The 22,878-nt window shown below is 34.6% G+C and overlaps 1 protein-coding gene across 1 annotated transcript in view; it reads left to right on the forward strand.

The window, feature by feature from the left end:
* The first annotated feature begins 1,932 nt into the window (after nucleotides 1-1,932).
* LOC134663118 (17-beta-hydroxysteroid dehydrogenase 13-like) overlaps nucleotides 1,933-22,878 on the forward strand; it is a 53,276-nt gene continuing 32,330 nt past the window's right edge. Inside the window, exons 1-2 of the mRNA XM_063519452.1 lie at nucleotides 1,933-2,094; nucleotides 11,798-11,867. Of these exons, the coding sequence (XP_063375522.1) occupies nucleotides 11,806-11,867 (62 nt within the window). The 5' untranslated portion in view covers nucleotides 1,933-2,094; nucleotides 11,798-11,805. The remainder of the gene's footprint in view (nucleotides 2,095-11,797; nucleotides 11,868-22,878) is intronic.

The raw sequence follows: 22,878 nt of genomic DNA on the forward strand, positions 1-22,878 counted from the left end.
CTGTCAAAGTGACAGCTATAGATAACATAAATTTAGGAGTGCGTTCCTAAATGTCACTCCGCTACAGCAGCTTGTGTGCATAATTTGTTACAAATTATTAGAGTGCATTTTAGACCTAATGCTCGTGATTTTTTCCCATCGAGAGAAAGTCAAAAACTCAGGATTCAAATCGTTACAGTCCCTCGAGAAAGGCCTCAAGATTGCTAATAAAATTTGTGGCAGCTGCATTATGATCTAGGCATAGGCTATGTATTATGGCAGCTGTTTTCTGAACTTACAATACCTGGTAAACAGCGAAGAGTAAGGAGGCGTTAAAATTCGGAACCTTCTCTATACAATAGAAGCTCAATGGGTATAATTTTGGGGGATTAGTTAACAAATTCACCTATAAGCTCAAACGTCCACTAAAAGTCCCGGCGCCACGCCATGCGCAAGCGCAACCTTGTACTAGAAAGCGCAATCGCTAAGCGAGGCCGACGAGATGGCCAATTATCGACTTGATGTTTGTATACATGTCTGTTTACTTTACATTCCAGAAATTGACAGGCAAAACGTTTGAGCAGCTTTGACCTGCGGACGGTTTAAGGAGACCGGGCCGTGTCCGGGCATCACGTGATCACCTGTCATCTGTCATAGAAAAGTAAGCGCCTGAAACTGCGGCCTGGACACGGTCCGGTCATGGCCTGGTCTATTTAAAATTTGAGTCATCCTTTATGGGCGAAAATCGGTCCGTTACTTTTTTGGAAAATCGAAAACGGTGGGATAAAACGACCTAATTTCCTTATTTTCGGACAAAAAGTTGAGTCGAATCGAGTCTAGAGTCTAGAAACCAGATTCAGGAGTTTAGGGTCCAGGATCCAGGGTCCAGGATACAGAGTACAGGGTCCTGGGTACAGGGGCCAGGGTTTAAGAAAGTAAATCGTTGTATCGTAGAGAAAAGAACACAGGTTGACCAAGGTCCCTCAAGCGACCGAAGCGAAGAGTTCAAGAACTCGCTCCATATTTTCAGGGCGACTTTTAGCTAATATCCTGTACTATCATTTACTTAACAATAAAAATAGTACAGGTCAACGTCTTCGTATAAAAACAAAAAAAAAATCCTATATAATTTTTATTTTTGTTATTAATTCTCGACTCTCGAGTAATTCTGGAAAATTCTCTGTGACATTTATGGTTGAAACTTATGCCCCAATTAATGTAAGCCATCGAATGATATTTTTTTTTAAGTACGACAGGTAAATGGACCTATACTGGTAGGTACATACCTTGGAGGATACAACTAAACGGAGTAGCCATTAACAGGCTTTCCCCTCTGTCGAAAATAGGCGGCCAACGGTCATACACAATGTATGGACTGACGTTTATCTGACATGGCTATTTTTACGTTACGCATACATTTGACGTTCCCCTCCCCCGCAAAAATCGGCAGACTGTTTTGTACAGAAAATTACAGACATGGCGTCTCCGTTTGATTATATCCTCCAAGGTACATACCTACATTTACCAAGTGCAGTCGTGTTTAGCGCCATAAAACTTTGAGGTGGTGAAATTTATAAATGGTTGAGAAAAAACATTTATAGGTATGGGGGATGATTTGTCGATAAAATTCATTGTACTATAATGTGGTTAACGGCTCCACTAGAGGTCTACAAATACAGACAAACTGTAGACAAAAAGAGTATCGAGGCTTCCGACCACTCGACTCGACATTGGTAGTTTCCGACCGGATAGTAGGATGGCGACCAAATTATATTACGCTGCGACCAAGGCCAGGGTGATCTTGATTGGACGATCATCAAAGCTTGGTTTCCAGCCGTGTAGTGCGGGCTTTCTAAACACAACCAACAAAAAAAAATCGCCAGTAATATCAAAACTAAAGTTTATTAGCAAGATAAATCGCAAGCATCTCAATTGATGATAAGCTGCAGCATGTGGCTCGACCTAATTCGCCGGCACACTCCGTTGATACGTTCAGTCACTAGTCACTCGCACCGACCGCGCGCTGCGGCTGTGTCAGACGATTAAAAATAAAACGCGCCGGAATTAAAAAGTTTGTGTTCCATTTTTGAATTTGAACTCGTGTTCGTTCGCTTTGTAAGTATTGGGCGTATTTACATGTTTAAAAATTGACTGTGTAGAGAATTGTTTTAGTTAAAATTAATTACAATCAAAACAATACCTACAAGCATTATTTTTAGGATTTTCCTTCATACATTATTCCTTAAGGATAATATTACGATATCGATATATAGTGAGTTATAGTTAGAGAATAGGTAGTTGAGTGAATCTGTGTTAACAACCATTATATTAAATAAACAATGGTCATTTAGTTTAATTATAATTTAATTAGTTTAATAGTTATATAATGATTCAGTAAATCAGTACCAATTAAACTGTGAGCACATTATCTATTATGTCAATAAAATGTAATATAGTGTCGATAATAGAAAAAAAAAACTTAATCGCGCATAGGTATTTTAACTTTATTCGAATTTAGTACCAAATTAGATTGACTAAAAGTACATACCTACTAGAATGCTGTCAATTATCGATTTTCCTGACATTCAAAATTCAAACTATTCAAAGCCACCTTAATAATACGTGAATGGAAAACATGACATTTTCACGCCCCGGGCGGGGAAAAGTAAATGACAGCTGCCATTTCCCGCGCAAGCTGACTGTCATAATTTCAAATAAGAAAGTCTTCCAATTTTAAATTATGACAGTAATAGGAGGCTAGTGTAAGTGGCCAGTAGGTACACGGTATTCAAGGGGCGGAGGGGATGGGTAAAACTTTTTTAAATACTCTTTTATTATTATTATGCGGTCAACCTACTGAAGAAATTGTTGGTGTTAATGTTTTTATCAGGTCAAACATCCTGTCACTAGAAAAATCGATAAATCCAATAACCTAATGGCATTGAGAATGGTGCGATTAATATAGGTAGCTGGTCAACCAAATCTTGTCAGTAAAAAAAGGCGCGAAATTCAAATTTTCTATGGGACGATATCCCTTCGCGCCTACATTTTTCAAAGGGTCTAGCCGCAATCCTATAGTGAAACTGCCCCTGGCTAAAGTGTATAGCTTTCTTAGGTGCGTTTATTTGTCTTATAATAAGATATCGTTTTACCAAATTTCAAGGCTAGAATCCCCTTGGTTTGGCCAAAAAAAATTTTTTTTTTTAATTGTTTTTTTTTGTAGCTAAACTAGTGGTTCGATTGTTTTGAAATTTGGATGTTAATTGCATCTAATAATAGTATATTTCCAAAAAAAAAATCAAGGTTGTACCGTGTTTATAAAGGCTTAAAAAAATATTTTTAATATTTTAAACTTTTTTTTTTATTACTTGTGAGATAGCGACAACCTCAATTTTTTGTTATTTAATGCAGAATATACTATTGCATAAAATATATTTTTTGTAAAAAAATCCATTTGGAGCAGCAAGGTAAAAATGTCTTACTAATGCATACAGGCCGTCCTTCTTACGTACTTTAGGGTGGTTCACGTTTGTATGGGAAAAATTCAAACTCTAGCTAGAAGAAGCGGCACCCCCTTATTTGGTTACACTTATTATGCTGATAATGTACACCAAGTTTTGTAACTTTATCTCAACTACAAGGGGGTGCTCAACCACTTTGAAAATTTTCAACGTTGTATGAAATCCAAAACTAAATAAATTATTTTTTTTAGATTTTTATATAAGTAGTTGTTTTCACATTATTTGTAAATGTGATATATAAGTTATTAAATAAAAAAATATATTTATTTATATTTTTCATAATTTTTAAAAAAAATTTTTAATTCACCTGTAAAATTCTTAAAAAAGAAATATATTTTTTTACTTAATACTTGTGAGTATTAAAAATTTGGTAATTCTAGCCTTGAAATTTGGTAAAACGATATCTTATAATAAGACAAATAAACACACCTAAGAAAGGTATACACTTCAGCCAGGGGCAGTTTCACTATAGGATTGCGGCTAGACCCTTTGCCGCCTTTTTCTACTGTCAAGATCTGGTTGACCAAGTATACTTTGCGCAATTACTTATTTTTTAATTTGCCGCCATTTCCCAATCACCCTTGGACCCAATACCAATAACTCGTAACTTAAGAAAAAAAAAACGCATTAGCTACAAAATATTAAATTATTATTTACTTGACTAATCGTATTATTGAACCTAATGTTACATGGGTAAGTATTGGCAATCCTTGAGAACTGCACAAATATAGATGGTCAAACCAATTTGTCAGTAAATAGGAACAAAAAAAAACTATACTCATCCTTTTCTTTTGGGTGCTAGTACTAGTGTAAGACAAAGATAGTATGACTCTCTCTGTGTATGTTTGAAATAATAAGACAGTCCTTTGACACACTATAGAGATGTTTTTACTGTATTTTAAATAAATTATTTTACACCATGCACGAAATAAAGCACTAAAAACATTAGAAAAATCTAGACCGCAGTTATTTTCAGACACAATTTCTTTTCAATAAATCCGAAAGAACTATAAATAGTAGGTATTGTAGGTAACTTGACCGTGACGTCATTGTTCTGTATTTCATAGAGATTCCACAGTGGCTAATCGTTTTGACAGTTCGAAAAAAGAAACTGATTTGACTAAGCAATAAACTATAAAAAAAACTATTATTTAAAGCAGTATCAGCTATGATCTTAGCCTATAATAGCAAAAAAAAACCAACGGTAGCTGTCAGCGAAGTTCATTACTACCCACAAACTCACAGTCACCCTTTTCCCACCGCATAAGACTCGTGTCATTCGAAACGTGTGTGTAAACATTTGGAAAGAACTTTTTTCGTACAAAAATGCCTAAATCATATATTTCACTTATTGGAAAACAAGTGAAACTGTGCCGACGTGAATGTAAGTTGATTTTATTGTAATCTGTACCTTTCATCGATAGTTACATAAATACATCTTAGCTTCGGTTTCAGTACCGACACATCATAATTATTATTTGTAATACTTTAAAGAAATGAAAAATTATAATTAATCTTTCGTACGTGTGGTGGTGAAAATTCGTGGGTTCAATTCAAACGTCAAGCCGTGTGCCCGACAAGCAGAAAAAAACGTTCTCGAAAAAAAAAAAGCAATACTAAAAATTCAGTCAGGATCCTTATCGACACAGATAAGAGGTTAAACCTGTTTTTGAACAGTCTATCTCTCTAATAATGAAAAATCTAATTCTTACGTAATCCTACGAAAACATTTGAATCCAACCGATTTATCAAAGGGTGTCGCAGGATAGCCTTTGAAAAACTGCCCCCAGAGGTTTTGGTTCGAAACTATAACTATAACTAAACGATTATGCCTTTTAAAGAGGACAATACTAAGATTTACGCGTTCTAATGTAGTTGTAATAATAAATATGCTAATACATTCATTATCAACAGACCCAGTTACGATAATATTCACAGTGACCATTTCATTGTGGCGTGCTTGCCCTTCTGGGGTCAAGGAATCTTGTTGCTATTCGATTTAGTAGGTATTTAGATGCTAGTAAATTTATATACTATACGATACTAGATCATATTGTAAACCATACAGTAACTTATACCTACATAGTATGTATGCCTTAAACAGATTTTAGTGTTCCGTACAAAACTTTTTTTTTTTCAATTATGGCAATCGTCTATAAGTAGACATTTATGCCAGCTTCACGTTAATATCAATAGGAAAAAATATAACGATTTAATGACCATTGGCGAACTCAGATCTGGGCTGAAAAAACAATGGTTAATGTTATTGATTATCATTAGATGATTAGTACAGGGACCGGAAAACCCCTTTTAAAGATTAATCGTATCGATAAAGTAACCCTATTAAATGCTTACCCAGAGGTCATGGTTACCCTATCGTTTGGCTTACCCTATCGTTATGGAAACCATTTTGAATATGATTAATCATATTAGATGTGGTTACCAAATCAAATAGGGTGTAGATAAGGTAGTTAAGCCTATAATATTTACCGCTTACCCCTTCATAGGGTAACCCTTTTCCCGTCTCTTTTCTACGTAGGCGGCGATTCTACCTTTCTCATTGAACAGAACAGGATAGATAGAGATAGGTAGGCGGGGGGCGGGGGGGCGGCAGCCGCAAAAGCGAAACAAGTGGAGTGAATTGGAGCAGTCACATCACATTCTGGAGTCCTCTCTAATTACTCGTGTTACTCGCGTCCGGAGTTTGGTGACACGACGTCATGGAATATACAGGATGGATTTTCTTTTTGGGTCAGTGAGGGCAGCTACCAGATCCCGTGCTGCTACGAGAAAACGGTCTAAGAAGACCTTCCCTCGATTTCAAATTAATGAAGATTGGCTTTTACAGGTTTTGGAAAAAACATACAGGGTGAGAGGAAAAGGTAATTTTTGACAAACTTTTTTTTTGATGCCAATCGATCCAATTCCCATTAAGGATCAAAAGCTTGTATGGAACCAAAAAAAAATTTCCGGCTAGAAAAGCCACAAATTGAGGAAAACTTTTCCCATACAATTTGTATGAAAATGGAAACTTTTATTTTTCAGATGCTATTTTTGTATGCCAATCGATTCCATTCCTATCCAGTATCATTCGTTTCCACAGCCAAAAAAAGCCACAAATTAATAAATACTTTTTCCATACATTTACTATGGATATTTTTTTTGGTCCCATACAAGCTTTTGATCCTCAATAGGAATGGGATCGATTGGCATAAAAAAAAAAGTTTGTCAAAAATGATCTTTTTCTCGCACCCTGTATGTTTTTTCCAAAATCTGTAAAAGCCAATCTTCATTAATTTGAAATCGAGGGAAGGTCTTCTTAGACCGTTTTTTCGTAGCAGGACGGGATCTGGTAGCTGCCCTCACTGACCCAAAAAGAAAATCCACCCTGTATAAATGCAAGTGTCCGGACGGACTGACTGATTCATCAACGCAGAGCCGAAACTACAAAAGATAGAAAGTTGAAAATTACACACCAGATTACATTTATAAAGTGTACAAGAGATAAGAAGCGATTTTGAGAAATTCAACCCCTAAGGGGGTTAAAAAGGGGAGGAAAGTTTGTATGGGGTTCAAGTTTTATTTTAAGCTAAGAATTTGAAACTTCGTAAAAAGATATATTATTATAATACAAGAAAACTAATTTCAGCGGTTTTGAAAATTTATCCCCTAAGGTGGTGAAAAAGGGGTTGAGAGTTTGTATGGATATCAAACATTTTTTCGAACGCGGGACTTGAATCTTTGTATTTGGGGATATTATTAAAAGACAGGAAAAGCAATTTCAGCGTTTTGTAAAATTCATCCCCTAACAGGGTTAAAAAGGGGTTGAAAGTTTGAATCCATTACAAATGCTTTGAAACTTCTTAGAAAGGCATAATTGCCGATTACAAAAAAAAGTAATTGCAACGGTTTTGGAAATTCAACCCCTAAGGGGGTTAAAAGGGGATGAAAATTCGTCTTGGGGTGCGAATTTTATTTTAAGCTAGGAACTTGAAACTTCGCAAAAAGGTATTAAATTAAAATACAAGAAAACTTGTTTCAGCGTTTTTGAAAATTCATCCCCTAAGGTGGTGAGAAAGGGGTTGAAAATTTGTATGGATATCAAACATTTGTTTGAGTGCGGGACTTGAACCTTTGTATTGGGGATATTATTAGAAGACAGGAAAAGTAATTTCAACGTTTTGTAAAATTCATCCCCTAACAGGGTTAAAAAGGTTTTGAAAATTTGTATGGGGTTTAAATTTTATCTTAAGCGAGGAACTTGAAACTTCCTAAAAGGGTATTATTTCAAAACGGCAAAAAACGCATTTCAGCGTTTTTGAAAATTCATCCCCTAAGGTGGTGAAAAAGGGGTTGAAAGTTTGTATGAAGATCAAACATTTTTGTGAGTGCGGGGCTTGAATCTTTGTACAGAGGCATATTATTAGAGTACAAGAAAAGTAATTTCAGCGTTTTTAAAAAATTCTTCCTTTATAAGGGTTAAAAAGGGGTTGAAAGTTTGTATGGAGATCAAACATTTTTGTGACTGCGGGGCTTGAATCCTTGTATAAAGGCATATTATTAGATAACAAGAAAAGCAATTTCAGCGTTTTTAAAAATTCATCCTTTAAAAACTTTTTACAAAAAAAATAAAACCGACTTCAAAAAGGATGAAATAAAATATTATCCTTTTAGCGCGAGACACGAATGAAAAAAATCGGACTACTCTGTAAAAAGTTATGCGTGGTCATACGTTACAATCGGTGAGTGAAAAATCAATCATCCCCTATTTTCCTACCCTTAAGGTTGGATTTTTTTTCCAAATTTATATGGGACCAACTTTGGGGTATACCAAATCCAATAAAAAAATAATTATCAAAATCGAACTAATCTGTAAAAAAAAATATGTGATCATCAGGGGTCGGACAAAAAGTGCGGATGACGTCAAACCACTTATAGGATGATTTCAAATAGTATTTTTGATTTTCATAAGCAATTATCACTTATCATTTATCAACCTCTTTATTAAACGATATCGCCACTTGAAATGAGTAAGTACGTTTTTGACTGACACATTGTCAATCAGATGAACAATAAATTGACTTCGTTATTGTTTAGCTATTGTATCTTCACGATTATATTTAGCTAAAATTTAGCTATAAACGTATAATAACATCAAATTATCTTTTTTATTTTTACTAATCTTACCTACTGTTCCCACTTTTGACTATTAAACCTATTTATCTGAGGATCCCACAGACTTGTTCTAAGTGTTCTAACTAATTTCAAATAATTATACCTTATGGTAACAAGTTTCGTGAAATTTATTTTATTCACTACATCACCCTACCACCTGTATTATTAATTCCATGGATTTATTTACGATTATTTTGTTACTTCATTAATACTACTTTGTTACTACATGTCACACGGAAGTTTAAATACAAACTCAAACATCATCCTGTGTGCAAGATTACGTCATTTTTACGTCATCCGCACTCTTTGTCCGACCCCTGGTGATCATACATAAAAAAAAAATACGCGTCGACTTGAGAACCTCCTCCGTTTTTTCGTCGGTTAAAAAGGGTTAAAAAGGCCGGGGTTGAAAATTTGTTTGGGGTTCAAATTTTATTTTAAGCTATGAATTTGTAACTTCGTAAAAAGTTATTTCATTAAAAAAGAAGAAACCTATCTCAGCGTTTTTCTAAAATTCATCCTTTAAGTTAAGGTGATGAAAAAGGGGTTGAAGATTTGTATGGAAGTCAGACATTTTTTTAAGTGCGCGACTTGAATCTTTGTAAAATGGCATATTATTAAAATACGAGAAAAGTCATGTCAGCGTTTTTAAAAATTCGTCTCTTAAAGGGTCGAAGGGGGGTTGAAAATTTTATAGGGTTCCAATTTTATTTAAAGCTACAAAGTTGAAATTTCGTAAAAAGGTATTTTATCAATATAAAACTAATTTCAGAGTTTTTGATAATTCATCCCCCGAGGTGGTGAAAAAGGGGTTGAAATTTTGTTTTTTGTTTTTCGTGTTTTTTAAATATTACTTACGGGTCTCAAAGGGGAACGAAAATTTGATTATTTTTGACTACGATAAAGTTTTTTTTTTGTTTTTTTTTATTTCTCTTTTGTGTTTTTTTTTTTAATATTTATTAGGGGCAGGGGGGGACAGAGGAATGAACATTTATTATTTTTGCGCTACGACGCACGGTTTAGGAGATACAACCCATAAACATTTTTCTTTCTTTTTTTAATTTGTTTTTTGTTTTTCGTGTTTTTTAAATATTACTTACGGGACTCAAAGGGGAACGAAAATTTGATTATTTTTGCGCTACGACGCACGGTTTAGGAGATACAGCATTATAAAGTTTTTTTTTGTTTTTTATTATTTCTTTTTTGTTTTTTTTTTTTATATTAATTAGGGGTTTCTTACAGAGGAATGAACATTTTATTATTTTTGCGCTACGACGCACGGTTTAGGAGATACAACCTATAAACATTTTTCTTTCTTTTTTTTATTTTTTTTTTAGTTTTTTGTGTTTTTTAAATGTTACTTACGGGTTTCAAAGGGGAACGAAAATTTGATTATTTTTGCGCTACGACGCACGGTTTAGGAGATACAGCCCTATAAAGATGAAAACTGATGATGATGATGATGATTAACCAAAACATGTCTATGGTTCACTCATCTGTCAGAAATGACAATTAAAATTAGGTTGGCAACAATGTATTCCATACAATATTTTTTAAGTGGTGATTACACGAAGTATCGTAAAAGTGCCAAAAAGATACTGCGTGTATGCACAAATACTTTTTTGGGGAATAGACTAAAGACTTGTCTTGACAACTATAAGAGAGGGGTTTAAAGGTGTGTGCACGACCCTTTTAATGACAAATAAAATTACGGGAGTAGAAAAAACATTTTTTTTTAATTTTGGCCATATGAAACGTAGAAATGTAGGTATATTATTATTTACCAAGTCCAGCCCCCTACTAAATAACTATGATTTTTAAGCCGGGACAATTTCCTTATCGGCCGGGACGCCGGGACACCGTGCTTCAAACCGGGACATGTCCCGGCGAACCGGGACATATGGCAACCCTACCTTAGGGGCTTGAAACTTCGTAGGTTGTGATTGTTGTGAAAGAGAAGTCTCATGCGTTGTATAATATTAATAATTAACAACTGATTAACCGTCCTACTGCAATCTTTTGCTGCATAATGTTCTAAGCTAACGTAGAATATATATATATATAACCACCAAGTGAAGTAAGTATTCACAATATTTTGCAATTTAAAATTCCGCCGACCGCAACGCACTATTCGAGCTCCGTCCGAACAATTCTATAAACACAAACAGCAAGCTCGGACTTGTTCGCCGCCGCCGCCCGGCAAATCACAACGATATTTTCGCGCACGGACAAGCAATAATAGCATCTTGATCAAAGGCGTAAGCGCTACGGCTAATGCATAAAGTCTGTTTATTTGTGTGTGTAGGCTCGCTCGTGCCGCCATACTTGTACCTATTGTCAACCATGCGCTTGTATGTTGCTGCAATAATCAGCCGAAAGCCTTGGTCACAGAGATTAAAATAGCTTGATCACATTTGAAACCCACTTCATAGGGAAACTTTAATAAAGGGTTTTTGGTTTTGGTAAGCGCTTACCCGAGTTAACTGTATTCAATTTGGTAATTTTTTCGTTTGGGTAAGTTAATGATGTGCTTTCCGAATTGATAGGGTTTTTAAAAACCACTCTATCATTAACCCGGGGTAAAACCCTCTTCAGGGTAAGCGGTTCCGGTCCCTGGATTAGTATTATTAATAATTGTTTGAGAAGTTTTCATTTATTGACTAGCTACTCATCCATATTTATAGGTATAAGTATAGCGCTTAAAACGCTTATTGCGAGCGAAAATCGCAAAATTTACATCAATAAATTAGGTACTTTTAGTTTGTGATTGGCAGGTGTTTTTTACAGGTTTTTATCTTGTTGTGTTAGTATAATAGAGGTATTAATAAAGGTGAATATGTGTGCTCGGATCGGAGCCGACCGCAGGGCATTTGAAACGCAAGCCAAACTTAAACTAGCTGACGTGGGCTTATGTAATAGTTTGTTGTCTAAACCTACATCTAAGCAGACTATTAAATTGTACCACTTAATAATCAAATTGTTAAATTGTAGACAATAACCATATGTAACTATTATGAGGCCGGCATCATCGCTCAGCGACGAAGGCCTTTTTTTCCTAAATAAAGATTTAAAAAAAAAAAAGGTGAATATATGAACATGGTTAATGTTGTATTTTTTTCCAGATTTCATCATGTCTTCAGCCACAGCCAATAAAAATACAACCGTCCAAGGATTAGCTGCCAAGGCTCCATGGTGAGTTTACGTTTACTTTTCATAACCGAATCAAAATCCGTTGCGTTGTTTTAAAGATCTACATACATAGGGACAGGGACAGACCGACAGCGGGAAGCGACTTTGTTTTATACTATGTAGTGATTATTATGCCTATAAAGCCTAGGTAGGTATCAACATGTAATTTTTGCACAGGCTGAGCCATGTTTATTGTTAGTTAGTAGGTTTATGTTAAAAACATTCTAGTAACGAGTATAGTAATATTTGATGAAAGGTCAAGGACCCGCGGCATAATTATAAATATTCTTCTAATATCAATTCATCGGATCGGCGACAAAAAAAGATCAACCGGATTTCGAATAGCACGTCAACAGACCGTCTAATAAAACTAAAATCTGCATAAGCATAATGTTATTAAGTATATATTAAGTTTATACACAGGTTGGTGTAAAAACAACTCTCCTTCCTCGTAGTCCTTATCAAAAAAGGTTAAGCTATAATAGCGTTTCACGATCACGGTCAAAGGTAAAACATTTATTATTAGCATACACACTCTAGTTCGTCCTTCGAGTCCAATGGAAATAGATTTATAAGTCAATTTGCAGGCAGTGCAAGAGCTGATCGAAGTTACGGCGATTTAGGCGCGCACTCATGTCTCTGCCATTAACCTTTATGTTGTGGTTTATGTGATAAGTTTAAAACCTGTAACAGTTGTCAGTTTTCTTGTAATAAGTATAGGTACTGAAACTTTTTTCTGTAAGAAAGAAACTTCAGCACGTCAAACTTTTAATGCTTATTTATGTTTAATAGGCTAGATGACAAAATTATCATTTATGGTATCGATCAATCAGGTATGTTTCTAGGATCAAATGTCTATATGGGACCCATTGCATTAAAGCAATACAAAAGTCAGAAATGATAATGATAGTCAAAGTCCGACAGTCGTCTTCACTCGTGAAACGCCCTTAACAACGCGAAAAGTGAACGTGACGTCAAGGTCACTGAGAGTACATCTTGAAGTATGAACAAAATAAGAAAATTGCGTTTTTGTCGATGAAATATTGCGTTTATGTATATAGTAAGTAATCTTTTTTTGGATATAATGTGAGTACCTATCCTTACTAATTTCGTTTTTGGAAATTAACAAAAAACTTAAATGTTGAAACTTTCAGGTGCTGTATTTTTTTTATTATTTCCATATATTTTTTTAATATCCACAATATTGTGATAAATTGCTCATTTTCTATCTATTTTACTAGATTTTGTTCTAAAATTCAACATGTGTCATCATCCCGAGAAAATCGGTGGGTTATGGGGGCAGATGATATAAGTAACAGTTGAAAAGCGAGGAATGGAGACATTTGCAAACAGAGTCAATATTTCAAGCGGACGTTCTTGGGAGTTTCTCAAAAATTAAGCAAAAATATGAACTGAATTTAAACTGTTGTGAAACATACGAGTACCTACTAACATAAACATGTCTCGCGACGCGAGTGACTAAAACAAACATTAAAATATGAAATATCGAGGTTTTCAATTTATCATCATTGAGCACAAATTATTTATCTTAGGTTTATTAGCGCGGTGTGGCTTTCAGAGAAAACATGTCAAAATTAGGTATGTAGGTACTATATCATAAAGGAAAAAATAATTATATAATTGGGTAGTAATATTTTGAAAAATATTTCAAATTATTTTTGCGTATTTTTTTTACTAAATAAATAGTAGTAGCAGTAGTAGTAAGTAATATTCTTTATTGTGCACAATTAAAACAATATAAAAACATTATAATTAACATAACGTAAATAAATAAATAAGCATTTTGTGTAGTGTAAAAACTCCACTCTCACTTGGCAGGCGGCTCGCGATCATGCGCGATTTAGGCGCACGCGCATGCGTCTGCCGTTAACCTTTTACGTGACCGACTTGACCTGATGACAGTGAATCCGAGACCCAAGGTCATCCAAATTTGGACTATTTTGGCGTCGTCTACATTCTCCGAGTCATTTTACTTAGAAAAAATACATAGGTAGGGTAAGTAGGCACATTAATTTCATAATTTATTATTTTGGGTGTAAATTAATAAATTTGTACAAATTTTTACTAAGTTATGAGACTTATGAACTTTGACTGAACGCATTATTTCCTTTACATACATCACATACATGTAAATACAATACATACAATGACAATGTAGTCTTATAGTAAATATGGCTGCTCAAGAAGTAATAAAGCAAGTAATTAAGTATATTACAAGCAGCATATATTTAAAAGCCATAAAATTTATTTAATGTCAGAGGTGTACTCTGTGAGGCATAAGATCTCGTTAAACGGGTTTTGGAGTAACATATAAAGAGGTTTGAAGGATCCTACGTAACGTTGCGTTAGCTAATAGTTATACATACGCATAATATAGGTAGATACAAAGTAGGTACCTAAATACTTCGGTTCAGTAAATTTGGAACCTTAAAACGAAAGTGGACGACCGCCACGAAATCCACCTTTCCATACAAATATAGTAATAAGAAATATTTGATTTTTGTTTATCGTTTCTATATACCTACCTTATACAAGGGCCTATTTTAGATTTAAGCTAGTTTTTAATTTCTTTTAGTAATACACTGTACCTATATATCTTCCTTATACATAGTTAAGTAATTTGCACGTTTTAAGAAAATGATGTCTGGGACTAATTGCCACGACTGACATATACTGTATGAATAAAAGGATATAGGTACCTATATCGTATAGCCAACTTAATATTTAAATGAACTTACTAGTAAACAAGTGTACTGTTTAATACCGTCAAAAGCATGCACATATATGCTACATAGGTTTGTTTACAATTTAAAATTTATATCTTTGGCAATTTCCATTGACCCTGACTAAACCTGTAGTAAGAATAATATGGTCGACTTTATCGTACCTATTCGTATATCAATATCACTGCATTACTTATACATTTATAAAACGTCCTCTATGCTCTGATAAGTAATTACGGACGCTTTAATATACAACAATAAATATAAACAAATTCTTTTGAATTATACCTACTAAGTAAAAAAAGTATATCATTCCGTGTTTAGCGGAACTAATCGATCTTCTCATTATAATGTTAATAACAAACGATTTCACTAACTTAGGCGAAATGAGGATCTTATCCGAATGGATTTTCGTAAAACATTGCTCGCCTAGGCCGGCAAATTGAAATCGCGCGGAAAGGCGCCGCCCCGTATTTTTCGGTTATGAATAGTTTTCAGTTTGTTTTTTTTTAAAGCATTATTGAGATAAATAATATAAATACCTGTACCGGGATAAGATTTTCCGGCTTTTTATAAAAAAAGGCATCGCTTTGCTCGGCCCTTTGTATTTTACTCTTGTAATCCCTTATTTCCTGGCCTTCGTAGTAATGTACCTACTCGTATTATTTCTTCCACGGCCAATTTGAAGACGACTAGTTGCGGTATATAACTCAGCGGGGTAAAATACTGTTTGCACAGAGAACTACGGCCATTGTCGAAACGTTTCCGCTAATTGTGCAACTGCAACTGCACATGCGTCGGCGCATTAGTGAAAGTGCGCTGCGCGCGGGCGGGTCGGTTTAGCTAGGTTTGACTAAGGGCGCAACCTCGGAAAAGTGAAAAAACGTTGTGTTGGTTAAATTTGTCACATAATAATCTCTTCATATAACTTTAGTTTTTGTTTACTCTTTGATAATCATGGTTCAAGTTTAGTCTTTATTTAGGCATAAACAATCTTATTTCACAAGTTTTATGCATGTTTTAGCACATTCATTGTTTAGATGGGTCATTAATATCATAAAATGTTTTAACACCTTTCGTCCTATAGTTCGTTTTTTTAGCATTAGAAAGATGGTACCTATTACCTAAGAAACAATCTTCACGTGTCTTTTTATTTAAAAAATATTGAAAAACGCTTTTAAAATGAGTTTATATTACATACTTATGAATGCAAAAGAATGTAAAAATTCGTATTAATTTAAACTTAATTCTAATATATTTGCTGTGACTTATTTTTCAATGGTGATTTTTGATAAAAAGACATGTCAAGATCGCTTACTTCTTCTAATGCTAAAAAAAACGAACTAATACAGTGTTTAGTGTTACTTCCAAGCTTAGTACATTAAGTAAATATGAGGTAACTTGGAGTTCAATGTGCTAAGAATGCGTGTCGTAAGAGCGTCTCGTGCAACGCCTAAATATATTCATTTGTTTACATGTATTTGTAACATGTACCTACCTACTTTCAGCCTAGATTTATCTAGTGATTTTTGGCCCATCTCCAATTATTGACACATTGAGTCTACGACGATATCGTCGAAAATTAGAATATGCTGTGCCGAGAATAATTATGCTATTTTCCTAACCAGCCAAATACGGTTTCAGTTACCTTACTGTTTATGAAATGTCAAAACTAAATATTTGATACTATGAAATTAGTAGGTATTAAAAGATTAGATTTATGTAAAATATACTCAAAATTAAAAGATCCATGTGCTGACTTCATACAATTGATTAATTCCCCTCCTACGTTGGTTTTTGCTAATTATAAAAATATTGAGTGCGTTAATCATATTTGTCATGTATTTTTTTGTGTATTTTCGTAAATTTAGTTTAATGATTGCTATAAATATTTAGTTTGTCTAGTAGCTAAGCTTATTGGAGATCAAACTACTTATAATAAGAAAAAATAAAAAAAATATAATAGTTAAAAATTGTAAACTAAACGTGTTTTAAACATAATAAATAAATATCATTAAAAGTGAATCAATGTAATCAGGCAGAATTTGCGTTATTAAGTATATTACATTTATCATTAAGTTTATTGAACTTTGTGATAAGAGGTTTTCGTAAATAACTCGTTACAGTTTTGTGATAATGTGGTTCAACTTATCATTTGTGAATAGCAGAAGAAGGCGGCATAGATTTTTCGGGTAAGATATTTTATCTTTTATATTTGTCGCCCAGCCTGCAGCCGTACCACGAGTTGACACTTGACGTTTACATTAGCGACTGCGTAAACTCAATCGCAGTCCATCTCGCTCGCACTGATGTATTGGTGCTACAGAGAGGGATTTTATCTCTAATAAAAATAATAAAATTATACCATGCAGTTCCTTTATGCTGTTTCCAAAATTTCTTACATAAAATTTTTGAAGTGAAAATTTGTTTACCGGCGCTGTGCACTTTTTGAAGTGGGGAAAAAATGTTAAACTCGTGACAGATCACGTGACCGTAAGACGGACACGTGACCTGATCGAAAAACCTACAATGTCATTGAGTTTTTCTTTATTGATTTAAATGCCATCTAGTGAATTTCCATCTAACTGGTATTAATATAACACAAGTACTAACAGTGATGTGCTTAGTGGTTTGAAGTAATGCGACGAAAAACGCTAGATGGCGTTAACCTCAATTATACATAGTGCTGCAGACATTTTGCAATAGTGATTGAGTTTTCACTTCTGCCAGCACTCCCGGAGTGCAACCCGTTGTTTTTTTTTCTATGTTTGGTCAAATCTTTCGGCAGCCAACATAAACACTTCCACTGCCGGAACAGAGGTCAATGCCACCGGCCGAGAACCGAACCCGTTCGTTTCGGCAACTCTTGCGCAAATCTTAGCATTGACACACTTGAGCGTTGCATGCCGGCTATCGCGTGTTTGTAAATACGGAGTGGAAATGTTTTTGACAATTATTACTGTCATTTAATGAAATTAAATATTTGGGGATAATCCATTGAGCCAAACAATGAAATTGACGCAGTCGCAACCTATAGGTACCACGCGACCAAAGCGTCGTAAGCGCTGTAAAATTCATGGCGCTTACGTGTTTAAAAAACGACAGCAACCCATGGCGCAAAATACTGGTTCTCTGTGCCAATTTTAATCATAATTAACTAGGTATATTAATGTTTTTAATGTAATGAGCTAATGAGAATGACTGAAACAACGAAACAAAATTATTTTTCAGTAACCTTACAAATAATTTCCAAAAAAAATTAGGTCTTATAGAAAATAATTTCAAGAAAGAAGAAAGGTACTTTAAATTTAGCATAAGGTCTGCTGTTCAGCTTGGGAAAAAATGCTTTCGTATGTCCGGATGTCCTCTTCTACATGTCCCATTTCTTAATCGTACATACATATATACATACATATAATCACGCCTATTTCCCGGAGGGGTAGGCAGAGACCACGGATTTCCACTTGCTACGATCCTGACATACCTCTTTCGCTTCCGTTACTTTCATAATATTCCTCATACACGCTCGCCGGTTTAGGGTGCTCTTGACCTGGCCTTTCTTCAGGATTTCCCCGATCTGATCGAAGAAAGTCCGCCGAGGTCTGCCCCTTCCAACTCCCTCTTCTACTTCTCCCTTATACACTCTCTTTGTCAGCCTTCTTTCACTCATTCTTTCCATGTGTCCGAACCATCTCAACATACCTTTCTCAATTTTTGTCACTACATCTTCGTTCAGTCCACACTTTTCCCTTATCACACTGTTCCTAATTCTATCTTGTAATCTCACACCACACACACTTCTCAACGCTCTCATTTCCACTGCATTCACTTGGCTCTGATGCCTCTTCTGCCATACCCAACTTTCGCTACCATACATGAGTGTAGGCACCAACACCCCTCTATGCACAGCCAACCGTGCTTTTTGCGACACCTTTTGGCTGCTCATAAAAGCGTTAAGTGCCCCATTCACGCGATTTCCAGCATTCACTCTCCTTTCAATGTCCTTATCATGCTTACCGTCCCTAGTGAACAAGGTTCCCAGATACACAAACTCTTTCACTTGTTGCACTCTTTCTTGACCAATCAAAATCTCACAGTTAGTCATATTTTCTTCCTTTTCAAATACCATTACTTTCGTCTTGCTTACATTAATTTTCATTCCTTTCCTTTCAAAAGACCCATGCATTCTAGTATCTCTTAATCGATTCTCTAAAAATATTGTAAGCAGGTTAAATAGTTACATTTTTTTTTTCAAAATGGCGTAAATTGGCATAAAGGACTTAAGCGTCTATGGCGCTTAAGACTATTGTGAGTTTGCCGTGGTTTTAGTTTGGCAACTTATTTTTTATTAAGTTTATCGAAACGTCTACTGGTCACAGAGCCACTAGTTTAGATAAATACGTACAATTATCTATGTTTTACACTTATTATTCTCAAACCATAAAGCCAAACAAAACTATAAAGGTATTAGGTTCGTCGTCTGTTATAAACAGAGATCGGACAGATTGGCGTCATTGCTCGCAATAATGTGGACAATGACTCCAAATTTGATTAAATAATTAATCATTAAATTATTTTAATTAATTTTTTACCTGAAGTTTAATTTTGTTCCCTAGTCAATAAATAGCACTTAAATCTATTTCTGATTTAAAAAAATGAGTACCTTCAGAAAATTTGGAAAACATACTGATTATTTTTTTAAATAAATTTACATTATAAGAAATCTTAGTGTTATTTATTGATTAGGAATCAAAATTAAACCTCAGGTAAAAAATTAATTAAATGATTAATTATTTAATCAATTTTGGAGTCATGTCCACATTATTGCGAGCAATGATGCAAATTTGTCCGATCTCTGGTTATATAATTATACTATTGCCCAAACAACCAATTATGGTAGGTACCTGTAGAAAAACATGATAATCACGCATTTAAAATTGTTTTGGTAATTTGGGTTGGTGAATAAAAGCAAGCCAACCATAACACAATGTATGTTGTTTAAATAACAATATAATAATCCAGAGGAAAATAATAGAATGATAAGGTAAATTATGGTACGGAATTGCAAACATTTATACTCGCATTGTGATTCCATTGTTTACTGCATCCACATTCATAGTTTAGGTATTGTAGTGTAGGTACCGAGTGGTGGAGTGACAAACAAAAGTATTCAACTGGATCACAAACGTTCGGGAAAACCGTCTTTTCCGTCGACATAACAAAAGACCTTTAATCGCTTCTCTACACGATGGGCCAGCGCCGGCCACTCCAAGGGACGCAGCCATGCGGTAGAATGAGATAGCATATCACTTGCTCCACAGACAAGACATCCTCTAGACTGAGCATAGTAACGCTACCCCCTCTGCCACTTACGCTTAGGGACCAGAACCGGTTACCTTAACCGGGGTTTTTCATAGGGTTATTTTAGAAGTGGTTATAAAAACCCCTACCATAACGGTAACCGTCTGATAAGGTAACACTTTGATTCGGTAACCGTATCAGATCGAGTTAACCCCTGTTACCGGTAACCGAAATAAAAACCCAGTCGATTCTGTTACCTCATAATAAGGTTTTGAACCAGTTCAAACGATTGTAATCTTTACGCAGACTTAAATTCAACTCATTATTGAATAACCGTGGTTGGCATGGGCGGTCTATGAAGCCTCCAGCACAAACAAGTTTTTTTGCCGGTAACTTCGCTTATTGTCAATTCAAACAATATTGCACTTTGAGTCCTTAAGCTAAAGTTGAAAACATAAGTGAGCGATTACAGTATTATTTTGGAGCGACAGCCGCAGGCAGCGTGGTTATTCCTTTGTTTATCTTTATACCTGTGTGTTCCTATTGTTGTGTTTCGGAGCAATTCTAGTTTAGAAATGTTTAGAAAAGGGGTTGCAAGTAAACAACATCCTATCCTAGTAATATCTGCTATTATTTACATAGTTATATTTTATGCTACTTAGATTATTATTTTTATTTTCGGGTTCACACTTGGTATGTACCTACAGATTAAAGACTGATTTAAAGAAAAATTTTTACCTAACTAGTAATTTTACTGGTACATAGTTAGGTATAATTTATCTTTAGATTCCAGAGAATAGAGATAGAGTGATTAAAAAAATCACTTTGTGATAAAGATACATGCGCTAGTGGATTGTGGTAGATATTTTACCATTGTTAACAAATGACATATGTACTAGTTATTACGAGCTTATTTTATAATAAGCAATTAAAGTCTATTCTTTATCCGGTAGACTAAAATGACATTTCACAGTATGAAATGAAATGACACATGATGTTCATTCATACTATGAAATGTCATTTTAGTCTACCGAATAAAAAAATAGACTTTAGTTTAAAATGTTTTCATATGCGGTGAGTTTGTATGAGCTAAAAGCCGTAATTTACCTTGTACCGCTTAATGCAGCGATCAGAAAATATATATCTATAGCAGTGATAAATAAACTTATTTTAATACTTCAAATCTTTCATTAATACCAGAATTCATTATATTTATTGGGTATCTATAACATTGCTAGGTGAAATAGTTTTGTTTAAATTAAATAGATACATACATACTTAGTAAGCAGTGTTGGTCATTCAAGAATAAAATCATTATTTCAATAAGAATTCCTAAGAATAAAATCATGTTGATTTTATTCCCGTCAAAATTATTTAAATAAATTTGATCGGAAATAATTAGTATGTGAAAAAATTGAATAAGAATAATTCTTAATCAAATAAATGTAATCCCATCAAAAACATTACATGTAAAAAGGTGCAAGTCTCGCAACGCTTTTACTACAAAAAAGTTTTGAGATGTAATGTGAAACCAAGTCGGTTATTTTAATCAGTGCCAGGGGGTGTTAAAACCGTATCAATAAGATATCTTTAATTTGTAATACGTATAATGACTTGGCCATCGCACGGCTGCATAATGGCAAAAGGATCATCGTCACCTATTAAAATAATTCTAATTGAACATAACGCTAGCGCTAATTGCAGTTTGAGCATTACACATATTTACGAGTACGGTACGAGTAAAGCATTATGTGCGATTGCCAAGTCATTATATGTATTACAAATTAAAGATATCTTATTGATACGGTTTTAATACCCCCTAGCACTGATTGAAATAACCGACTTGGTTTCACATTACATCTCAAAACTTTTTTGTAGTAAAAGCGTTGCGAGACTTGCACCTTTTTACATGTAATGTTTTTTTAAGGGATCTCATCTCTTTTTGTAGGCAGTCCTTCTTTTCGGGTACTCATACCCATACTATGTATACACATATCATAACTAAATATATCTTCATTTATGAACTGCAACAGTAAATTTGTAATATCATATATTTATATGGGATTACAAACTTACTTATGCAGTTCTTAGATCTTTAAAACGTGAGTGATATTGCAATATTTTTAGGTGTACCCTTTATGTGGCCATTAAACCCTAACTCTGTACCAAATTTCAGCTCTCTGAGTTTATGGGAAGTACTAGTTCTATTCTGATGATCATGAGTGAATGAGTGTCATAAATGCGAAACTTTGCTTTCGCTTAACTTCGGAACTAAATGACCTACAGACTTGAAATTGGATTTTAAGTATGTGATTATAACTTACTGGATGACGAAAATTTCTGCGTTCTGGTCTTATCCAGAGGTTCTCAAATAGGGGCCTGAAAATGCGGCGAAATGGTTCCAGTAAAGGATGGTACGGCAGTGTTTGCTTCGCGCTCGACTTGGCGGGGGCACTGCCGTGCCCCAAGATCATGATTTTATATTCTAAATAATATTCCTAGATTAAACATGCAGTCTGGGTGCCGTATAGGCGTTACGTATAGATAGAAGTAAATTAGACAAGAAACTACTATGTTTCTTGTCTAATTTATACCTGATTTTATGCAATAAAATCTTACAAATTTAATTTACTGCCGCATAGTCTTGGTATTGGACGATACCCGTATTTCTTTTAATGTGATCTAAATCATCAGGTACAATTCAGCTGCTATGAATAAAAAAAACCGGCCATGTGCGAGTCTGACTAGCGCAGGAAGGGTTCCGCACCATTACGCAAAAACCAACAAAAAAATAACGTTTGTTGTATGGGAGCCCCACTTAGATATTTATTATATGCTGTTTTTAGTATTTGTTGTAATAGCAACAATAGAAATTCATTATTTGTGAAAATTTCAACTGCCTAGCTATCATGGTTCATGAGATACAGCCTGGTGACAGACAGATGGACAGCGGAGTCTTAGTAATAGGG

Source organism: Cydia amplana, chromosome 4 (assembly GCF_948474715.1).
Source record: "Cydia amplana chromosome 4, ilCydAmpl1.1, whole genome shotgun sequence".
Taxonomy (NCBI): Eukaryota; Metazoa; Arthropoda; class Insecta; order Lepidoptera; family Tortricidae; genus Cydia; species Cydia amplana.